Consider the following 24398-nt stretch of genomic DNA (forward strand, 5'->3'; position numbering starts at 1 on the left):
GAATGCTTTTCCAACAGTCTTGAATGATTTCCCACATATGCGGAGCACTTGTTGGCTGCTTTTCCTTCACTCTATGGTCCAACTCATCCCAAACCATCTCTATTGGGTTGAGGTCGGGTGATTGTAGAGGCCAGGTCATCTGATGCAGCACCCCATCACTCGTCTTCTTGGTCAAATAGCCCTTACACAGCCTGGAGGTGTGTTTTGAAAAACAAATGGTAGTCCCGCTAAGCGCAAACCAGATGGGATGGCGTATTTCTGCAGAATGCTGTGGTAGCCACGCTGGTAAAGTGTGCCTTGAATTCTAAATAAATCACTGACAGTGTCACCAGCACCCCCACACCATCACGCCTCCTCCATGCTCCAAGGTGGGAACCACACATGTAGTGATCATCTATTCTCCTACTCTGCATCTCACAAAGACATGGTGGTTGGAACCAAAAATCTCAAATTTGTACTGATCACACCAAAGGACAGATTTCCACCGTTCTAATGTCCATTGCTCTTGTTTCCTGGCCCAAGCAAGTCTCTTCTTATTATTGGTGTCCTTTAGTAGTGGTTTCTTTACAGTGATTTAAGCACGAAGGCCTGATTCACGCAGTCTCCTCTGAACAGTTGATGTTGAGATGTGTCTGTTACTTGAACTCTGCGAAGCACAATCTGAGGTGCAGTTCATTTCTGAGGCTGGAAGCTCTAATGCACTTATCCTCTGCAGCAGAGGTAACTCTGGGTCTTCCTTTCCTGTGGTAGTCCTCATGAGTGCCAGTTTCATCACAACACTTGATGGTTTTTGTGACTCCACTTAAAGAAACTTGAAAAGTTCTTGAAATTTTCCGGATTGACTGACATTCATGTCTTAAAGTAATGATGGACTGTTGTTTCTCTTTGCTTATTTGAGCTGTGCTTGCCATAATAGGAACTTGGTATTCTACCAAATAGGGCTATCTTCTGTATACCTTGTCACAACACAAATGATTGGCTCAAATGCATTAAGAATGAAAGACATTCAACAAATTAACTTTTAACAAGGCACACCTGTGAATTTAAATGCATTCCAGGTTCAGTCACTACAGACTACCTCATAAAGCTGGTTGAGAGAATGCCAAGAATGTGCAAAGCTGTCAAGGCAAATGGTTGATACTTTGAAGAATCTCAAATATAAAGTATATTTTGATCTGTTTAACACTTACATGATTCCATATGTGTTATTTAATTTTTTTGATGTCTTCACTATTATTCTACAATGCAGAAAATAGTAAAATAAAGATAAACCCTTGAATGAGTAGGTGAGTCCAAAATTTTGACTGGTACTATATATATATATATATATATATATATATATATATATATATATATATATATACAGTATATACATAATATATATGTAATATACAGTAATATACAGTATATATATACAGTACCAGTCAAATGTTTGGACTCACCTACTCATTCAATGGTTTATCTTTATTTAACTATTTTCTATATATATATATGTTTATTTATTTATGTCAGATAAACACTCCAAACAGTCTACCTGACCGCTCGGAGGCGTCCGCATGGTCTTAAAGCACACCGTTTCCTTTTTTGTATCACATTCCAATGATAAAACTGGGGGGGGGACAAAAATGCCATTTCCCCCAGTGGAAGTTGTGCCCCTGTAAGATGCATTTCCTCTATATTGTGCAGATCTGAATTTGATAATGGTCGGCATCAGAATTTCCAGGAATTGCCCAATTTGTCAAGAGGGAGAGTGAGCAAGAGAGGATGTGTAAGAATGGCAAGGAATCTCTTTCTGTAAGAGCAGATACAACAGTTGCAGCTGAGTCTCTGTGGTACAGCAGAGCACATTTATAATTAAGTGATAACGCCAGAGAAGCCGGTGTTTGGAGGATATATTAGCATGGGTGTTGTGAGGCCCCAAACACCGGCTTCGAGGAACCGTGGTAATCAAAAGTGGTAATCACTTTTATACAATGGGTTACCAACACACTCAAATAATGATTGACATTTCAATTAAAAACATTCTTTTGATTAATTTATTCTTAGAGGGAGACAGAGAGCTGGTTTGAAACTCAGGGCACATCAGGTGTTTATTGTAAAGGACCACATCGGTAACTGGGTCCATGGGTAAATTCCAGGAAACCCAGCACTCCGAATATAAGTGTGTCACAAAACAAACAATATCTCACAGTGATGGGGTGCAAAGAACTGAACTAAATAGGGTGTGATAATGACTTACATGTGTGTGAACAGGTGATCAGAATTCAGATGATTAGGATCTGGAGAGTGAGCTGCGTTCAGGGGATCTATGTAACAACTCTCTCGTCAGGACACTGTTATTCAGAGGAGCTAGCCAACAACACAACTAACACAATCACTTTCAACTCAAGCTAGAAAGACAGCAAACTAGCTGCACTTCGTTTCGTTTGACCTGTTTTCTATTGATAGTTCTTTGTATATATCCCAAACATTATGCTGACTCATGATTTCGATTGGCTGAGAAAAGTTGACTTCCTGTCTGTCTCATCCCGACATCTTCATTACGATGGGACAGCTGGAGATCGAATTTGAAAATTGGAACAATGTTGCAAATGTAAGAGATACAGAGAGCAAGGTTTAGACAAATCTCAACTGTTGAAAACTACATGTAAGTCTAAAAGAAATGTGAGATAATGTCTAGATGCTTTTTATAGTGGATATCAAGTTTATAAATTGCCTGGCTGGGCTGATGAGACAGTGGATTGCGCAGTCAAATGGAACAGAGTAAATAGGTATTTTTTTAACGTCAAAGATTTAGCCAGTGGTAACTTGTGGAATAAACCCGGACTGGAATGCAGTCTTAACCAATCAGCATTCACCCACCCGTTGTATAAAACTGAATAAATCACTGTGGGACAACACATTATTATATAATGTACTTCATAATGGGATTTATAATCGGCTATACTTTTTACCAATCAAAATGTCTCGGCTGTCACACCCTGACCTGTCTCACCTGTCTTGTGCTTCTCTCCATCCCCCTACAGGTGTTGCCCATTATCCCCTGTGCATTTATACCAGTGTTTTCTGTTTGTCTTGTCAAGCCAACCAGCAGTTTTCACTGTACTCCTGTTTTTCATGCTAGTCTTGCTGGTTTTGACCGTTCTGCCTGGTGTTCTGTACCTTTCGGACTCTACTCTGAATTACTGACCTCTGCCTGTCCTTGACCTTTCATTTGCCTGCCACCTGTTTTTGTAATACATTTTTGTTACTTTGAACTGTCTGCATCTGGGTCTTATCCTGAGGTCTGATATCGGCTTGGTGTGAATCCTGTAAGAGGAATGCATTTGTACTGATGTTGACCTCGCTCAAGCATTTAAAAACCTCTCTGTTTTCCTGTCTATTCCCAGAGGCTGCTTTTCCCTGGGAAAGTAAACTGACCTTGCTGTTTAGAAACAGTCTGTCACGCCCTGGTCTTAGTATTTTGTGTTTTCTTTCTTTATGTGGTCAGGCCAGGGTGTGACATGGGTTTTGGTGTGTTTTGTCTTGGGGTTTTTCGTAGGTATTGGGATTGTGGCTTAGTGGGGTTTTCTAGCATAGTCTATGGCTGTCTGAAGTGGTTCTCAATCAGAGGCAGGTGTTTATCGTTGTCTCTGATTGGGAACCATATTTAGGCAGCCATATTCTTTGAGTGTTTCGTGGGTGACTGTGTTAGTTTGCACCAGTTTAGGCTTTCGGTTTTCACGTTACGTTTCTTGTTTTGTAGTGTTTGTCTTTATTTGTTTTATTAAACATGAATCTAAATAGCCACGCTGCATTTTGGTCCGACTCTCCTTCACATGAAGAAAGCCGTTACACAGTCCCCTGAATGTACTGTCTACCTGTCCAGCTTCAGGACGTGTTCAGATTCAATCACTTGTGATTAACGCTGTTTCTAGATGATTGAACTAGTGAAAAACATGGTGTAAAATTTAAAGCAAAATTTGAATTTTCTGCACTTTTGATCTGTGATTAATGTGTAAAACTCCCCAGCTACAGTAAGCAGAAACACCTCTGCCATCCTGATCCTCAACACAGGAACCACCCAGCTCTGCTTCCTCCAAAAGGATCTGAGACAGCTAATACCGCCAGACTGCTGAACAGCTAACCCTAGCTGTCTCCCTGCACAGACCTACACCTTAGTCTTCACACTTACTACACTTCAGAGAAGGCCTAAGGATTTAAGAACATGTATATTTTTAATTGAATTCCAATTGATTTCTATTTCATCTTTACAATCATTTTCTGATTTCCTCTCTTCAGTTTGTGTTGAAAAGAGAAGGGTTAATACTGAAGAAAAAATCCAATCATGTTAGCAAGCTAGTTAGCTCGCTAACATTACTTAGCTGTGTAGCCTAGCTATATTATAATATGAATGGAAATGTATGATAACGTTATTGTACTTTCATATTCGAATGGGAGGGGTCAATGTTCATTATTGATATGCTAACATCACTTGATCATGATACATGTCTGTTAGCTAGCTAAGGAGTTAGCTGTGTATTGTCAGCGAATTGAATGTAAATTGATGAGAAAAAAGTTGCATTATTGTAATATGTTTTAGAAGAAAAGTTTATTGGATTGTTAAATAGTTTGTGCTTACTGGCTAGTACGGTCTACTGTAAAAGTTATCAATTTGAGCTGCAGACCAAGAATGTTGCTTTGCCGGCCATGATGAAAGATAAGGATTTAATGTGAAAAGTAGAAATCTCTTTCGGCACTCCGCTCCTCAGACTCTCCTTCATCTCTCGAAATGGGAATAGGGCCTCAGAGACTATCGACACCTAAAGGCCATGAAACAATGGCTACTATACTGAACAAAAATATTAACGCAACATGCAACAATTTCAATGATTTATTGAGTTACAGTTCAAATAAAGAAATCCATCAATTGATATAAATTCATTAGGCCAGAATCTATTCATTTCACATGACTGGGCAGAAGCGCAGCCATGGGTGGGTCTGGGAGGGCATAGGCCCACCCACTGGGGAGTTAGACCCAGCCAATCAGAATGAGTTTTTCCCTAGAAAAAGGCTTTATTACAGTGTACAAAACTGCACATTTTAGAGTGACCTTTTATTGTCCCCCGCACAAGGTGCACCTGTGTAATGATAATGCTGTTTAATCAGCTTCTTGATATGCCACTCCTGTCAGGTGGATGGATTATTTTGGCAAAGGAAAAATGTTCACTAACAGGGATGTTAACAAATTTGTGCACACATTTTGAGAGAAATAAGCATTTTGTGTGTATGGAACAATTCTGGGATCTTACAATTCAGCACGATATGTTGCGTTTATTGAAAATGAGCAACTTTTTATTATCTGGGGAATATTGATCGGCAGCTCCACCAAGTGGGCAATTTGTAGGAATCCTCCAATCAGAGCACAGATATTGGTCATGTGAACAGGCTGCAGTTCCAAAATATTTGGAAAAACATGGCAACCTGAAGCGAGAGAAAATCAACTCCCATGTTGGAGTAAAATGTTGGCCATTCCTGTCTCATATGTTTCTCCACTACTATATTATATAATGATATGTTAATACATACATACTGTGTCCAGTTTGTCACGTTAAGCACCAAACATTAGGAACATACCAAACATTAGGAACACTTTCTTAATATTTAGTTTCTCCCCCACTAGCCACCCCTTTTACCCTCCCCGCGTTTGCCCTGAGAACAGCCTCAATTTGTCGGGTCATAGACTTTACAAGGAGTCGAAAGCGTTTCCACAGGGATGTTGGCCCATGTTGTCCTTTGGGTGGTGTACCATTCTTGATACACATGGGAAACTGTTGAGTGTGAAAAACCCAGCAGCGTTGCAGTTCTTGACACAAACGGGTGCGCCTGGCACCTACTACTGTACCCTGTTCAAAGGCAATTACATATTTTGTCTTGCCCATTCACCCTCTGAATGGCACACATACACAATCCATGTCTCAACTGTCTCAAGGCTTAAAAGTCCTTGTTTAACCCGTCTCCTCCCCTCCATCTACACTGATTGAAGTGGATTTAACAAGTGGCATCAATAAGGGATCATATCTTTCACATGGATTCGCCTGGTCAGTCTATATCATAGAGAAGGTGGTCTTAATGTTTCGTATACTCACTTTATAAAGAAGGAAATGGCTGCCGTTTCACGATCCTGTGACCAATTGTGCTATTGTGTATGTTTTCTCGCTTTATTTGTAACTTATTTTGTACATAATGTTTCTGGCACCGTGTCTTATGACCAAAAAGAGCTTCTAAATATCAGGACAGTGATTACTCACCTGGAGGAATACTTTTTCTTCAACGAGACGGACGGGAAGGATTTACTTCAGACACCCGACAAGGCCCTCATCCCCGTCATTCACAGGAGAAAGAGACGGAGGTATCATGGACGACGGTCCGGGTGCCTTGTAAGGATCTGTCGCAGAGAGGGTAGTCTACCTTTACCATCGGTCCTATTAGCCAACGTACAAACAATCGATAATAAAATAGACGAACTACAATCACGTATATCCTAACAACGGGACATTAAAACCGGGAATATCTTATGTTTCACTGAGTCGTGGCTGAACGACGACATGAATAACATACAGCTGGCAGGTTTTAAGCTTTTCGGCAGGATAGAACAGCGGCCTCTGGCAAGACAAGGGGTGATGTTCTATGTATATTTGTAAACAACAGCTGGTACATGAAATCTAAGGAAGTCTCAAGGTTTTGCTCGCCTGAGGTAGAGTATCTCACTGTAGATAAAACTATTTACTGAGAGAGTTTTCATCAGTATTTTTTGTAATTGTCTATTTACCACCACAAATCGATGCTGGCACTAAGACTACACTCAATGAGCTGTATATGGCCATAAGCAAACAGGAAAACACTCATCCAGAGGCGGCGCTCCTAGTGAGGACTGTTTTGCTAGCACAGATCGGAATATGTTCCGGAATTCTTCCGAAAGCATTGAGGAGAACACCACATCAGTCACTGGCTTCATCAGTAAGTGCATCGATGACATCGTCCCCACAGTGACCGTGCGTACATACCCCAACCAGAAGCCATGCATGACAGGTAACATCCGCAGGACTCTAAGAAATCCCGCTTTGACCTCCGACGAACAATCAAACATTCAAAGCATCAATACAGGACTAAGATAGAATCGTACTACACCGGCTCCGACGCTCATCAGATGTGGCAGGACTTGCAAACTATTACAGACTACAATGGGGAGCACAGCCACGAGCTGCCCAGTGACATGAGCCTACCAGATGAGCTAAATTACATCTATACATCTATACTCACTTTGAAGGCAAGTAACATTGAAGCATGCATGAGAGCATCAGCTGTTCCGGAAGACTGTGTGATCATGCTCTCCATAGCCGATGTGAGTAAGACCTTTTAAACAGGTCAACATTCACAAGGCCGCAGGGCCAGACGGATTACCAGGACGTGTACTCCAAGCATGCGCTGACCAACTGGCAAGCGTCTTCATTGACATTTTCAACCTGTCCCTGACTGAGTCTGTAATAGTCTGTAATACCAACATGTTTCAAGCAGACCACCATAGTGTGCCTAAGAAGGTAACCTGCTTAAATGACTCCTGACCGGTAACACTCACGTCTGTAGCCATGAAATGCTTTGAAAGGCTGGTCATGGCTCACATCAATACCATTATCCTAGAAACCCTAGACCCACTCCAATTTCAATACCGCCTATGTGAGAATGTTATTCATTGACTACAGCTCAGCGTTCAACACCATAGTGCCCTCAAAGCTCATCACTAAGCTAAGGACCCTGGGACTAAACACTTCCCTCTGCAACTGGATCCTGGACTTCCTGACTGGCCGCCCCCAGGTGGTAAGAGTACTGTAGGTAACAGCACATCCGCCACACTGATCCTCAACAAGTGGGCCCCTCAGGGTGCGTGCTCAGTCCCTTCCTGTACTCCCTGTTCACTCATGACTGCATGGCCAGGCATGACTCCAACACCATCATCAAGTTTGCTGATGACACAACAGTGGTAGGTCTCATCACCAACAGCGGTGATCGAGACAATGGAGATGATTGTGGACTACAGGAAAAGGAGACCCGAGCATATCCCCATTCTCATCGATGGGGCTGCAGTGGAGCAGGTGGAGAGCTTCAAGTTCCTTGGTGTCCACATCACCAACAAACTATCATGGTCCAAACACCCTAAAACAGTCATGAAGAGGGCAGGACAAAGCCTTTTCCCCCTCAGGAGACTGCTATGGGTCCTCAGATCCTCAAAAGGTTGTACAGCCGCACCATCGAGAGCATCCTGACTGGTTGCATCCCTGCCTGCTATGGAAACTGCTCGGTGTCCGACCACAAGGCACTACAGAGGGTAGTGCGTACGGCCCAGTACATCACTGGGGCCAAGCTTCATGCCGTCCAGGACCTGTATACCAGGCGGTGTCAGAGGAAGGCCCTAAACATTTTCAATGACAGCCACCCTAGTCATAGACTGTTCTCTCTGCTACTGCGCGACAAGCGGTACTGGAGCACCAAGTCTAGGTCCAAAGGGCTTCTTAACAGATTCTACCCCCAAGCCGTAAGACTCCTGAACAGCTAATCAAATGGCTACCCAGACCCCTCGCTGCTGCTACTCTCTGTTTATTATCTATGCATAGTCACTTTAACTATACCTACATGTACATATGACCTCAATTACCTCGACTAACTGGTGCCCCCGCACATTGACTCTGTACCGTTACCCCCTGTATATAGCCTCCACATTGACTCTGTACCGTTACCCCCTGTATATAGCCTCCACATTGACTCTGTACCAGTACCCCCTGTATATAGCCTCCACATTGACTCTGTACTAGTACCCCCTGTATATAGCCTCCACATTGACTCTGTACCAGTACCCCCTGTATATAGCCTCCACATTGACTCTGTACCAGTACCCCCTGTATATAGCCTCCACATTGACTCTGTACCGTTACCCCCTGTATATAGCCTCCACATTGACTCTGTACCAGTACCCCCTGTATATAGCCTCCACATTGACTCTGTACCAGTGCCCCCTGTATATAGCCTCCACATTGACTCTGTACCGGTACCCCCTGTATATAGCCTCCACATTGACTCTGTACCGGTACCCCCTGTATATAGCCTCCACATTGACTCTGTACCGTTACCCCCTGTATATAGCCTCCACATTGACTCTGTACCGTTACCCCCTGTATATAGCCTCGCTATTGTTATTTTACTGCTGCAATTAAATTGTTTGTTCCTTTTATTTATTTATTTTTACTTAAGGGCTTGTAAGTAACTCGGCGCATGTGACAAATAAAGTTTGATTTGATTCATATGAAATCTATTATTCATGTCCATGTTTCCCATTGCTCATCATTGCTCCAGTGTCTCATTACCCCACTCTGTTGCCAGCAACATTGCTCTGCAATATCGCCAATGTATCATGTCCTGACGAACCACTCATAAACACACACACACACACACAGAACTCACACACACACACACACACACACACACACACACACACACACACACACACACACACACACACACACACACACACACACACACACACACACACACACACACACACACACACACACACACAGACAGCCAATGCTGCTGTTCTATGATAAACCATTTATTCGTCTGCGTGACCAAGGCCACTTCTCACTTCATATTGTAAATACAGTCCATTATTATGCATACTTCCGCTCTTATTACTTGCTATGTTTTACTCTTTTTATCAATGTTATGGTTATTATTGTTACTGCCTTGTTGAGGGAGCTAGAGCACTTCCTCGTCTACCTGCTGCTGTAAACTGTGTTTGTGACGAATACATATTTTATGTGAGATGCTGCACTGGATATGACTAAACTCTCCTTGTAGGGTAACATAAGCCTCCACAGGTCAGAGTCCACCCTCCATCCAGTCCATCTAATCCACATCCGCAGATGACTTCATTGACTATATCAAAGTTAATAAGTGACGAAGCCGCTTGCGTGACTTTTACTTAGACACTGGTTAGTCTTTACCCTGTTGTTGTTCACAGAAGTCTACTTGGCTTTGGAGGCGTGGCTATTTTCCAATATCCATAGTAGACCTACTGGCTCTTAAAATGGAGCGATGTCCTGGGGGTGCCTTAAAGTGGTATGCTAGTACAGTGCATTGGAACGAAGCCTTTGATTACAAAGTACCACAACTCTCTCTTTTGCCTTCCTTCTAATTGTTTTCTTTGGAAAGTTGCGTAACAGTCTGACCGTGAAGGATTGAGTCCACTACTGAAGTAGCTGTGTAAAGGCTAAGCCTTAACCTTTTACAAAGATGTCTCATATGGCTCCCGTGTGGCAGAGCAGGGCGCAACTCCAGAGTTGTGGGTTCGTATTCCCATGGGGGACCAGTATAACAGTGTGCGCACTCTGGATAAGAATGTCTCATGTTGTCTCAGTGTGACAACGTCGTGCTAATCTTATTTTCGCTGTGGAGTTACTGAAAGACTCAAATTCAGTCTGACGGACTGAACAGAATGTAAGCAAATGATTATTTCTCAGCGTAGTAAGGAAATGACAAAAATGCCGTAGGAGGGCAACTGGCCAGAAATGTTGAAATATTTGACTTCTTATAGTCATTATCTGTGGCATACACAAAATAGTTGTCCTATTTTTATTTTATTTATCAGTATTTGCAATAAAGTCACTGTACCAGAATGTAACTGTGACCCTAGACACGCTACCGGGAATCTGGTTCGCAATTAACTCATAGGGATGGCTTATAGTTGAGTAACATTAGGTGGGTTCTGCCTTCCAGTTTGGTTAAGGATTCTCAGATCTGACATTTTCATGATAACTGCCATTACTGCTGGGAAAAGTTACTAGGCGACAGACAGCTACAAAGTAAACATGTAAGAAAAACATGGTCCTTGACGGAAGAGGCTGGATAGTCAAACTTTGACCTACAGCAGCACCAGGGTCCATCTGGTGTTATCTGTTAATGTCCTTCCTGTCTAGAGAGGCAGATTAACTATGATGCTATTGTGTCCAAACAGAGCTTTCTGCACAGACAGACTGTCTTCTCCGTGTGTGTGTGTGTGTGTGTGTGTGTGTTTAGGGTGGTGTCTTTGTTTCATGGGTTTGGGTTTCCGCTATTTCCCGGAGATCACATGACATTTTTCAGCTAGAGACAGGACATTAGGTGTAAAGGCCAGTTCAACCAATCCTAACATTTTGCTGAAGTTACAGTACTGAACAGCTACTGTCTGCACTGCATCGGGCCTGAGTGGTTTACAGCAATCTGACCTGAACACTCCTCTAATGATAGAGGAAGGCAGATGTTCACAAATATGGCTATCCAGAATTAGAGAGAGAGAAAGTGTCACAACCTGATCTCTCTCACCTGTCCTTGTTATTGTCTCCACCCCCTCCAGGTGTCGCTATTTTCCCCCGTGAAATTAATCCCTGTGTTTCCTGTCTCTCTGTGGCAGTTCGTCTTGTATGTTTATCAAGCCAACCAGCGTGTTTTTTGTTCTTCCTGCACTCCTTTTTCTATTCTCTTTTGCCAGTCCTCCCAGGTTTTGACCCTTGCCTGTTTTCTGGACTCCATTCCCGGCCTGCCTGACTATTCTGTCTGCCTGCCCTTCGGTACTTACTGGACTCAAAACTGGTTTGGACTTTTTGCCTGTACACGACCATTCTCCTGCCTACCCCCTTTAGATTCAATAAACATCTCAGACTCCAACCATCTGCCTCCTGTGTCTGTATCTGGGTCTCGCCTTGTGCCCTGATCGAAAGACGTATGTTCAAGAAACCCTCGTACAATTTACAGTGAAATTATTGAAATATTAACACTTTACAATCTCCTAAAAAAACTGAAATAACAGAGACTTGCTGAAGCAGTTTCCTGCACCTGTAATCCTCATCTATCAGATCATGTTGAGCGAGGCCTGGCTGTATGGGGGACTATTCAGGGATGCTGTGTGAGGGCTGACGGAAAGGTTATGTGTATGTGTGTGTGTGGGGTGATGGAATAGGAGTGTGTGTGGGAGGGAGAGGGAAAGCATGGATCATTTACCCTGGGACTGTGAGAAGGCAGTGAAAACACAGAACCACACACCCTGGGTTCAAACAAGAACACACACACTCACTCACATTAACACTACAGTAGCAATGCACACTCTCTCACTTTCGACCGCCTCATGCTTTACTTATTAGGGAAACATTAGGGTTTTCATTGAGGTGGAACTATCCCCAAAATGTGTTGCATTTATCACAGTAATCTTATGTATTCAGTTCATGGGTTTTTAGTTTGTGTGCGGCGCTTGCATGTGTGTGTTACGTCATATTCTGTTCTTTCCACTGAAGGTGCAGCTAGAACTTTAAAACAGTACCCTGTGTTTGGGTCACATTGCTCAGAAGGCCAATAACGGATTCCACACTAACACCAGCTCATTCTTGCTAAGGGAGAAGGCAGGAAACTGACCACGACAACACAGAGCACAGGGGTTAACATAATGACCAGCTAGACTACCAGGAATTGGGTAGCACTGGGAAAACATCCAAATTGACCAATTATGTCTGCCACTGAAAGAGACACAGTGGTGACCAACATGGATGGCGCATCATTGAAACAGCTATCAGTTTGTAGCCAGCCTTAATAAAAAGCCAATTGGGCAACACTGCCCTCTGTTGGAGATACTTAGCTGTGTCCTTAAAATCAAGCCAGGCCAAACCCAGTCATATCTCTACGAAAACGCAGTCCAATTAATATAAAGATTAATGCAATAGACACTTATAAACCTCAGTGAACCTATCAATGCATTGATGATGTGAATAGCAGTGCTACATAACCCGTGCCATGTTGTGTAATAACATAATAAAACCTAAATCAACATCAGATAACTGCCAAAGTGGTAAATAGTAATATGCAGACTACGAGAATGTCGTCAGGGCCAGAGAGGCTGTATACAATCTGAGCTGACGGGCCTTAGTGGTCAAATGAGGAAGGCAGAAACAAAATAGAACCTGTGGATCCTTCTGCTTAATCCTTGTTGATTACTTACTTCGGGGTCGTATTACAGAATGAGCGCCCAACACTGCTGTAACATAACATAATACGCTATATTGTATTATGAGAGCACTAAAAGCATTCCTGTTTTTAACGCATGGCACCATCATGGCTGTTACAAACATGTGCGTTGTTAATGACTGGCCCTTGTCGGGGTAGGTTCCTTGTTCCTTGCCAATCCTTGGCTTATTGGTGATATCAGCAATCAGACAATATCTGCAGCAGAACATATGCACCTTAATCAATAATGGGGAGGGTCTTTGAGACTCACTCCCTACACCCTCTATTGTCAGGGAAACACCAAGAGGCACTGTAGTCCTCCAATTAGGCAGTATATTAATTACACCACCATGTTGTACAGTATTCACCCAATCCAGTCATATATCAATTACACCACCATGTCCTACAGTATTCACAAAATCCAGTCATATATCAATTACACCACCATGTCCTACAGTATTCACCCAATCCAGTCATATGTCATATATCAATTACACCACCATGCCCTACAGTATTCACCCAATCCAGTCATATATCAATTACACCACCATGTCCTACAGTATTCACCCAATCCAGTCATATATCAATTACACCACCATGTCCTACAGTATTCACCCAATCCAGTCATATATCAATTACACCACCATGTGCTACAGTATTCACCCAATCCAGTCATATATCAATTACACCACCATGCCCTACAGTATTCACCCAATCCAGTCATATATCAATTACACCACCATGTCCTACAGTATTCACCCAATCCAGTCATATATCAATTACACCACCATGTCCTACAGTATTCACCCAATCCAGTCATATATCAATTACACCACCATGTCCTACAGTATTCACCCAATCCAGTCATATATCAATTACACCACCATGTCCTACAGTATTCACCCAATCCAGTCATATATCAATTACACCACCATGTCCTACAGTATTCACCCAATCCAGTCATATATCAATTACACCACCATGTCCTACAGTATTCACCCAATCCAGTCATATATCAAGTACACCACCATGTCCTACAGTATTCACCCAATCCAGTCATATATCAATTACACCACCATGTCCTACAGTATTCACCCAATCCAGTCATATATCAATTACACCACCATGTCCTACAGTATTCACCCAATCCAGTCATATATCAATTACACCACCATGTCCTACAGTATTCACCCAATCCAGTCATATATCAATTACACCACCATGTCCTACAGTATTCACCCAATCCAGTCATATATCAATTACACCACCATGTCCTACAGTATTCACCCAATCCAGTCATATATCAATTACACCACCATGTCCTACAGTATTCACCCAATCCAGTCATATATCAATTACACCACCATGTCCTACAGTATTCACCCAATCCAGTCATATATCAATTACACCACCATGTCCTACAGTATTCACCCAATCCAGTCATATATCAATTACACCACCATGTCCTACAGTATTCACCCAATCCAGTCATATATCAATTACACCACCACGTCCTACAGTATTCACCCAATCCAGTCATATATTAATTACACCACCATGTTGCACAGTATTCACAAAATCCAGTCATATATCAATTACACCACCATGTCCTACAGTATTCACCCAATCCAGTCATATGTCATATATAAATTACACCACCACGTCCTACAGTATTCACCCAATCCAGTCATATATTAATTACACCACCATGTTGCACAGTATTCACAAAATCCAGTCATATATCAATTACACCACCATGTCCTACAGTATTCACCCAATCCAGTCATATATCAATTACACCACCATGTCCTACAGTATTCACCCAATCCAGTCATATATCAAGTACACCACCATGTCCTACAGTATTCACCCAATCCAGTCATATATCAATTACACCACCATGTCCTACAGTATTCACCCAATCCAGTCATATATCAATTACACCACCATGTCCTACAGTATTCACCCAATCCAGTCATATATCAATTACACCACCATGCCCTACAGTATTCACCCAATCCAGTCATATATCAATTACACCACCATGTCCTACAGTATTCACCCAATCCAGTCATATATCAATTACACCACCATGTCCTACAGTATTCACCCAAAATACTGTATTTATTCCCTGTCTGTAAACAGGTGAGAATCATTTGTCTCAGAAATGTCTACAAGACAGTGGTGTTTGGGTCTCTCTGTTAGGGTCATTCAGACATGATTAGAATAGACTCATCTCTTTCCTGTCAGCTAGCATCCTGCGCGTTAGAGGCACAGGGACAACAAGACGTGCCACAGGGTCACACCTGCGAGCTGCTGAGGCCTGATGGAAACTCACAGAGAAATAACAAAAATGCAAAAGAAAAAAATAAATACAACATTTCAGATCAGCGGGCTTATTCTAGACTTCTATTTTGGTGATCTGTAAAAACATGATTGTTTTTGTCTAATTGCCTCCTATAGTTAGAGCAGGGGGCTTTTTGTTGGCTGAACGCTTTGTTCTGTTGGCAACAGTTCTCTCAGAAGATATGTGAAGATGACGTGTAAAGATATGTAAAAATATGAGCAGAACGGCTCTTGTTCAGACTGGCTTATCAGCTTCAGACAAGCATTTCCTTCCTCGCTCTGCAGTCACATGTGCTGGCTGAAAAAGTCACTGAAGGGCCTCACTGACAAACAGGAAACATGGACAGAAATGTGTGTCATTTTACCTCGTCATATATTTCACTGTATATGATTCAGTATTAGGAGTAGTGTTACTAAGATAAGACCATACATCAAATGGAAGTTTACTAGAGTTTTACCCCCTGTTTGACTAAATAGCTCAAGTAACTTGATCAGTACGCCAATAGAGTAGTTCTCTTAAAACCTAAATGCATTAGGGGGGGGCTATTAAACATTTTGGATGAAAAACGTTCCCGTTTTAAACAAGATATTTTGTCACGAAAAGATGCTCGACTATGCATAAAATTGCCAGCTTTGGAAAGAAAACACTCTGACATTTCCAAAACTGCAAATATATTGTCTGTGAGTGCCCCAGAACTGATGTTACAGGTTTCCACGTATTCCCCAAGGTGTCTACAGCATTGTGGCGTCTTTTTAGGCATTTCCATTGAAGAATGGCCGATAGGGACCATATATAGCATGTGGTCACATGGTGTCTCAACGTTTGCCGTGTTTCTGTCGATATTATGGAGCAAATGTTGAAAAAAATTTGCTGTTATAGTTGCAGCATTTTCCGGTCGATTTCTCAGCCAAGCATAATGAAGAAACGGGAGCTATTTCGCCTACAAAAATAATATTTTTGGAAAAAAGGAACATTTGCTATCTCACTGGGAGTCTCCTGAGTGAAAGCATCCGAAGTTCTTCAAAGGTAAATGATTTAATTTGGTTGCTTTTCTTATTTTCGTGAAAATGTTGCCTGCTGCCAACAGAGCCTAGCATAGCATTATGCCATGATAAACTTACACAAATACTTGTCTAGCGTTGGCTGTAACGCATATTTTGAAAATCTGAGATGACAGTGTTGTTAACAAAAGGCTAAGCTTGTGTTTGAATATACTTATTTCATTTGCGATTTTCATGAATAGGAAAAGTATTTATGTCCGCTGTGTCCTGCAAATTCGCTTGAGGCTATGATTACGCTCCCGGATCCGGGATTGTTAACAACCATTTTTAAAAAAATCTGATCTATTAAAAACAAAGTGTAATTCCACATCAATAAAGCTTCACTGAGGGTTTGGCACAACTCCAGGCAAAATAATGTTTTCTAAAGGACACATGACAGGGATTGACTGGTTACCACTAAAGGGTGGCGTTTGCGAGACTAGTTATTCAGCAGCAGAAAATTAGGCTGGCAGCAGTAGCATGAACTTGATAGCCCAAAGATGTTTGAAGTACTCTACTGCAATGAAAGTACAGTGCCAGTCAAAAGCTTGGACACACCGACTCATTCAAGGGGTTTTCTACATTGTAGAATAATAGTGAAGACAAATCTATGAAATAACACATACAGAATCATGAAGTAACCAAAAAAGTGTCAAACATATCAACATCTATTTTATATTTGAGATTCTTCAACGTCGCCACCTTGTTCATCAGAGTCATTAGTTACCAGCCTCAGACATTGCAGCCCAAACAAGTAAAAGACAGATCTCAACATCAACTGTTCAGACGGGACTGTGTGAATCAGGCATTCATGGTCAAATTGCTGCAAAGAAACCACTACTAAAGGACACCAATAAGAAGAAGAGACTTGCTTGGGCCAAGAAACACGAGCAATGGACATTAGACCGGTGGAAATCTGTACTTTGGTGTGATGAGTACAAATTTGAGATTTCTGCTTCCAATCGCTGTGTCTTTGTGAGATGCAGAGTAGGTGAACGAATGATTTCCGCATGTGTGGTTCACACCGTGAAGCATGGAGGAGGAGGTGTGATGGTGTGGGAGTGCTTTGCTGGTGACACTGTCTGTGATTTATTTAGAATTCAAGGCACACTTAACCAGCATGGCTACCACAGCATTCTGCAGCGATACACCATCCCATCTGGTTTGCGCTTAGTGGGACTATTATTTGTTTTTCAACAGGACAATGACCCAACCCCTCCAGGCTGGGTAAGGGCTATTTGACCAAGAAGGAGAGTGATGGAGTGCTGCATCAGATGCCCTGGCCTCCACAATCATCCGACCTCAACCCAATTGAGATGGTTTGGGATGAGTTGGACCGCAGGGTGAAGGAAAAGCAGCGAACAAGTTCTCAGTATATGTAGAAATTCCTTTAAGACTGTTGGAATACCATTCCAGGTGAAGCGTGAGAGAATGAGGTGAGAATGTCAAGCGTGTGCAAAGCTGTCATCAAGGCAAAGGGTGGCTACTTTGAAGAATCTAAATATAAATTATATTTGGACTTGTTTAACACTTTTTCAGTTACTACATTTCTCCATATGTGTTATTTCCTAGTTATGATTTCTTCACTATTATTTCACTATTATTCTACAATGTAAATAGTAGTAAGTAAGAATAAAGAAAAATGATATAAGGAGTAGATGTATCCAAACTTTTGACTGGTATGTATGTTAGAAATGCAATGTCTTCAAAAGAGCTCTTTAAGCTCAAACAAGTTGTGGCAGGTATTTTTGTGTGCTGCCAGGATGACATAGCTCAGCCAAATACTTTTCTACATCCCATTGCTCCGCCTTCCTCTCTCTGGTTTAACTCACTGAGAAAATCTTGATAGAAGTACAGAGACTTCTTGACAGAGATGTGACCTGCCCAGACATCAGGAACGATCTGCCCATATTGTCGATAGCTGAAGTTGATTATTTCAAAGGACTATCTATCCGGACAAATAGCAATGGGGAAACTTTTGCTATTTTTATTGGTTTCTTTTCTTTTGCTGGATGTGACATTTCAATCCAAAGGTAAAGACAAGCACATGTTATTGACAACATTTGATCAAAAAGTAATCATTCTTGAAAGACATCGAAACTAAAATGCTAATCTAATAATTTAGGAAATGTTTAGTACAGATGCTTGTTCCCTTTTGTTGTTGTTTCCAACTGTGGGATTTATCATGTTTGATTTATAAGAAGTTTTTTAGGAGAATTGAATGAATGTTTAGCACTATGAAATCCTTTTTTCCTTTTATTGTTGCAGTAACTTGCACATCTTTACACAGTAGTTATGTGAATCACTAAAGCATTGTGTAAGATTTGATGAATCTACCTTGTACAGATAGAGGTTTCTTTATCTCTCCTGACTCACACGCTTGTCATGTGTTCCCGCATGTTACTTTGAATACCACACCTTGACTAACAGCGGAGGCCACTCCATGTTAGCAGCTCTTCTCATTTCCATAGTTATTCAACTAAGCCATTACATGTCAAAATACCTTAACTTTACTAAATTGACTGTATGCTTTAGCATATTAGAAAAACAAATGCACAGTGTTTTGTTTCCTGCATACTTCTCTCTTTCAATTATTTAACGTCACATGTTATGTAGCCCTATGGAAATGAACGCCGTTAACCAAATAAATGAATACGGACGTGAAAAACAAACAACAAACGCTGTTTTGAATAGCCTGTGGTTTCAGTGTGAGTTGTTATGGTACCAAATCCTAATGTCTCCCCCTCTTCGTGTACTTCCCCAGGGAAAAGGGCCAAGAAATCCAAGTGCAACATCACTGTAATTCCCAGAACATTTAAAGGAGAAATCATACAGTTAAAGTCTGTCTCTCTCCCTAATGCCTGCCAACAGACACAGACACAGCAAGCACCCCATTATTCTGCCCCCCCCACTGCCTCTGCTCCTACCCCTCCGGCGCTGTTGTTGCTAAGCAACGACACCGCGGTGTACCTCACCGGCCCCCTGAGCAGGTGGGTCATCCCCAGTTTTTACATGCTGGCCATTGTCGTGGGGATCCCGGCCAACGTCGCCATCTTGTCCACCGTGGCCATTGAAGTCAGGAGGGTGTCGTCAGCCATCCTCTACTGCAGCCTGGCCATCTCCGACCTCTTCCTCCTCCTCTCCCTCGTCTTCAAGGCCCACTACCATCTCCACGGCAACCACTGGGTGTTCGGCGAGACTGCCTGCCGCATCGTCACAGCCTGTTTCTACGGCAACCTGTACTGCTCGGCACACACACTAGCCTGTATTAGCGTCAAACGTTACCTGGCCGTGGTGCGCCCGTTTCTCTACAAGAGCCTCCCCAAGAGGGCCTATACCGCCTGGGCCAGCGTGGTTGTTTGGGGGGTGTTTGGGGCTGCTGTCATACCCGAGCTCCTGGTCCGGCAGAGCTACCACCTCCCTCAGCTAGGCCTCACTACTTGCCATGATGTTCTTCCACTGGACTACAGCTCCCATGCTCCTCTGCTCTACTACAAGCTGGGCCTGACCTTTCTGGGTCTACTAGTCCCACTGGTGGTCACGGCTGTGTGTTATGCACGGATAGTCCGAGAACTCAACCACTCACACCACGACTGGGCGCTGTATGTCAAGGCTACCTCGCTGGTGTTTGTGATTTTTGTGGCATGTTTCGGCCCCGCCGGGACCCTCCACTTCCTGCATTATGTGCGTCTGTTGGCGGGTGTAGAGGACAGCTTCTACGGCTACTTCAATGTGGCAGTGTGTCTGTGCTGTCTGCATGCCTGTCTGGACCCATTCCTCTTCCTCCTTATGTCGAAATAAACCGGATCCAAACTCCACTTCATGACTCTGAGCATCTCCACCTGAATCCTAATCTGGAACAAAAGTAAAAAATAATCCACATTTATTCCATGATCTTCAAGGGGAAGACCATGAGCATCCCCACCTGAATTTGACGTAACCTGGATTAGAATTTGGGTCAGGCCTAAATTTGGGTCAGCCACTTCAATCTAGATATCAACTATGTGACTGACTATTGGAAGATAAGGCCAGAAACTGGATCAGGGTTTGAGACAGTTATAGATCTCAGTGAGGTTTCTCATCTCAGATCCAGTTTCATATGTGAAATCGGTTTAGATCTGTGTGTGACTCTTTTTTCTTTTTTTAACCCTTATTTTACTAGGTAAATTGACTGAGAACACATTCTCATTTACAGCAAAGACCTGGGGAGTAGTTACAGGGGAGAGGAGAGGGGATGAATGAGTCAATTGGCAATTTGTTGTTGGCAAGTCATAAACGGGACCCTTCCAACCACAAACAGAGAGAGGAACGTCAACTACTGTATCAATGCTGGGACTCTGAGTAGACTGGACTGGAATTCTGTGTGTGTGTGTGTGTGTGCGTGTGTGTGCGTGTGTGTGTGTGGGGGGGGGGGGGGGGCTATATATGTCTATTGTATGTGTTGTTTACTTACAAAACCTATTAAAAATGTTTTTAATGATACATGTGAAATATTTACATTTGGCCAAATAATGTATACATTCCAACATATATTACAGAATGTACTTCAAATGTAAATACAGGGCCTTCAGAAAGGATTCACGCCTCTTGACTGTTTCCACATTTTGTTGTGTTACAAAGTGGGATTAAAATGTATTTAATTGTGAATTTTTTTGTCGAAGATCTACACAAAATACTCTGTCAATATGGAAGAACATTTTTAAAATGTGTAAAACATTCATGAAAAATAATACACTAGTATATCTTGATTAGATAAGTATTCAACCCGCTAGGTCAATAAATGTTAGATTCACCTTGGCCGCGATTATAGCTGTGAGTCTTTCTGGGTAAGTCTCTCAGAGAATTCCACACCTGGATTGTGCAACATTTCCATTATTCTTTTCATAATTCTTCAAGATCTGTCAAATTGGTTGTTGATCATTGCTAGACAACCATTTTCAGGTCTTGCCATAGATTTTCAATCAGATTTAACCTTTCTAGGGCAGGCGTTCCGCTAACATTCCGCTGAAAAGGCAGCGCTCGAAATTCAAAATATTTTTCCGAAATATGTAACTTTCACACATTAAAACCTGTTAGAGCTAGGGCTACTTTTTTCAACATTTTGTTAAAAATCGCGCAACATTTCAACGTCCTGCTACTCATGCCAGGAATATAGTATATGCATATGATTAGTATGTGTGGATAGAAAACACTCTGAAGTTTCTAAATCTGGTTAAATGATGTCTGTGACTATAACAGAACGTGTTTCGTGGTCAAAATCCCAAGGAAACCTGATCACAAAATCGACAAAGAAAAAATCAATCCGCCAGTCTCTGTATTTTCTATTGCAAGGTATAATAGATAGCGACCGGCTTACAGTTCCTACAGCTTCCACACGATGTCGCCAGTGTTGTGAATTCTATGCAGGTAAATCCTTGGTCATATGAGTAATAGGCACATCCTGTGGTATAGTCTCCCGGAGGAAGTGATGAAAGGCGGAAACTGGAGTACGATTTCCAAACTTTCTCCTATTGAATACAGATCGCTCCGTGATCAATTTGATTGTTTACTAATACCTAAAGTTGGATTACAGAAGTAGTTTGAAGTGTTTTGTCAAAGTTTATTGAAGCTCGTTTGGAGGTTAGATAGCACAGTGTCCAAGGAAGGGCCAGAAGTATACAGAATGGTGTCGTCTGCGTAGAGGTGGATCAGGGAATCGCCCGCAGCAAGAGCAACATCCTTGATATATACAGAGAAAAGAGTCTGCCCGAGAATTGAACCCTGTGGCACCCCCATAGAGACTGCCAGAGGACCGGACAACATGCCCTCCGATTTGACACACTGAACAAAGTAGTTGGTGAACCAGGCAACAGTTTGAACTGAGTCTGCCGATAAGAATATGGTGATTGACAGAGTCAAAAGCCTTGGCCAGGCGATGAAGACGGCTGCACAGTAAACCGATTGGGGGATCTCAGACGATAGGCAGGGCCAGGGTGTTTGGGTGTTTGGGTCCAGGGTGTCTCCCCCTTTGAAGAGGGGGATGACTGCGGCAGCTTTCCAAACCTTGGGGATCTCAGACGATATGAAAGAGAGGTTGAACAGGCTGGTAATAGGGGTTGTGACAATGGCGGCGGATAGTTTCAGAAATAGAGGGTCCAGATTGTCAAGCCCAGCTGATTTGTACGGGTCCAGGTTTTGCAGCTCTTTCAGAACATCTGCTATCTGTATTTAGGTAAAGGAGAAGCTGGGGAGGCTTGGATAAAATAGTTTTTGTTCCTCATTAATCTACACACAATACCCCAAAATGACAAAGCAAAAACAGGTTTTTAGAAATGTAAAAAATGTAAAAAATAAAAATAAAAACTGAAATATTACATTTACATAAGTATTCAGACCTTTTACTGTGTTGAAGTACCTTTGGCAGCATTTACAGCCTTGAGTCTTCTTGGGAGATTCTCCAATTCTTCTTAGCAGATCCTCTCAAGCTCTGTCAGATTGAATGGGTTCAAGTCCGGGCTCTGACTGGGCCACTAAAGGACATTCAGAGACTTGTTCTGAAGCCACTCCTCTGTTGTCTTGGTTGGGTGCTTAGAGTCGTTGTCCTGTTGGAAGGTGAACCTTTGCTCCAGTCTGAGGTACTGAGCGCTCTGGAGCAGGTTTTCATCAAGGACCTCTCTGTACTTTGTTCCGTTCATCTTTGCCTCAATCCTGACTAGTCTCCCTGTCCCTGCCGCTTATAAACATCCCCATAGCATGATGCTGCCACCACCATGCTTCACTGTAGGGATAGTGCCAGGTTTCCTCCAGACGTGGCGCTTGGCATTCAGGCCAAAGATTTCAATTTTGTTTTCATCATACCAGAGAATCTTGTTTCTCATGGTCTGAGAGTCTTTAGGTGTCTTTTGGCAAACTCCAAGCAGGCTGTCATGTGCCTTTTACTGAGGAGTGGCTTCTGTCTTCCTTCTGATTGGTGGAGTGCTGTAGAGATGATTGTCCTCCTGGAAGGTTCTCCCATCTCCACAGAGGAACTCTGGAGCTCTATAGAGTGACCATCGGGTTCTTGCTCACCTCCCTGACCAAGGCCCTTCTCCCCCGATTACTCAGTTTGGCCAGGCAGCCAACTCTAGGAAGAGTCTTGTACTATTAGCTAGCTGGCTTGCTACAGCAGGCCACTGTGTGTAAGCTAATGAGATGCATGTTAGCTAGCTAGCTAGAATTGTATTTATTTATTTAACTAGGAGTTGGCATGGGGAGCATTGTAATTCCACCTCATTTATTTGCAGAGAATGATTTTAGAACACAGAGACAAAATCTGAAGGTTAATGGCGTGGAAGAGGAATTTTTATTTATTTATTTTTTATTTAACCAGGCAAGTCAGTTAAGAACAAATTCTTATTTTCAATGACATCCTGGGAACAGTGGGTTAACTGCCTGTTCAGGGGCAGAACGACAGATTTGTACCTTGTCAGCTCGGGGGTTTGAACTTTCAACCTTCCGGTTACTAGTCCAACGCTCTAACCACTAGGCTACCGTGACGCCCCAATGCAGAGATGTTGATGTTGTTGGTGGGTAAAGATAGATTTGCAAAGCCACAATTTACCCAAATGACTCATTCGCATGAATGTAGGCCTGTGTTTTTCACAGGAAGTAACTTATAATCATCAATGTCGCAATACAAGTGTAATGAAAGAACCATAAGCTATAATATATTGGAATCATAATGTTAAGATACTGTAATCCAATTGGTAGCATATTACATGACAAAATCATGCTTAAGTTTATCATTTACAATGGTATAACAGTGAAAGGGGGATACCTAGTCAGTTGTAATGGTGATTTCTATCCTTTGATGAGTAAAATTCACAATTTAATTTACTCAACACATTCACAAATGGTGGCTTTGGTCACAGTTTGGGGGTTGAGGTTGCTTGATGTTCATAGCTAGCTAACAGCACAAGCAGACATTGTTT

General features: G+C 42.3%; 1 protein-coding gene across 1 annotated transcript; it reads left to right on the forward strand.

The window, feature by feature from the left end:
• The first annotated feature begins 18273 nt into the window (after positions 1 to 18273).
• Positions 18274 to 21096, forward strand: LOC135544641 (proteinase-activated receptor 3-like). The gene is made up of 2 exons (XM_064972401.1): positions 18274 to 18482; positions 19214 to 21096. The coding sequence occupies exons 1-2, from the start codon at positions 18416 to 18418 to the stop codon at positions 20248 to 20250; spliced, it is 1104 nt and encodes a 367-aa protein (XP_064828473.1). The 5' UTR covers positions 18274 to 18415; the 3' UTR covers positions 20251 to 21096.
• Positions 21097 to 24398: the final 3302 nt, after the last annotated feature.

This window comes from Oncorhynchus masou, chromosome 8 (assembly GCF_036934945.1).
Source record: "Oncorhynchus masou masou isolate Uvic2021 chromosome 8, UVic_Omas_1.1, whole genome shotgun sequence".
Lineage (NCBI taxonomy): Eukaryota > Metazoa > Chordata > Actinopteri > Salmoniformes > Salmonidae > Oncorhynchus > Oncorhynchus masou.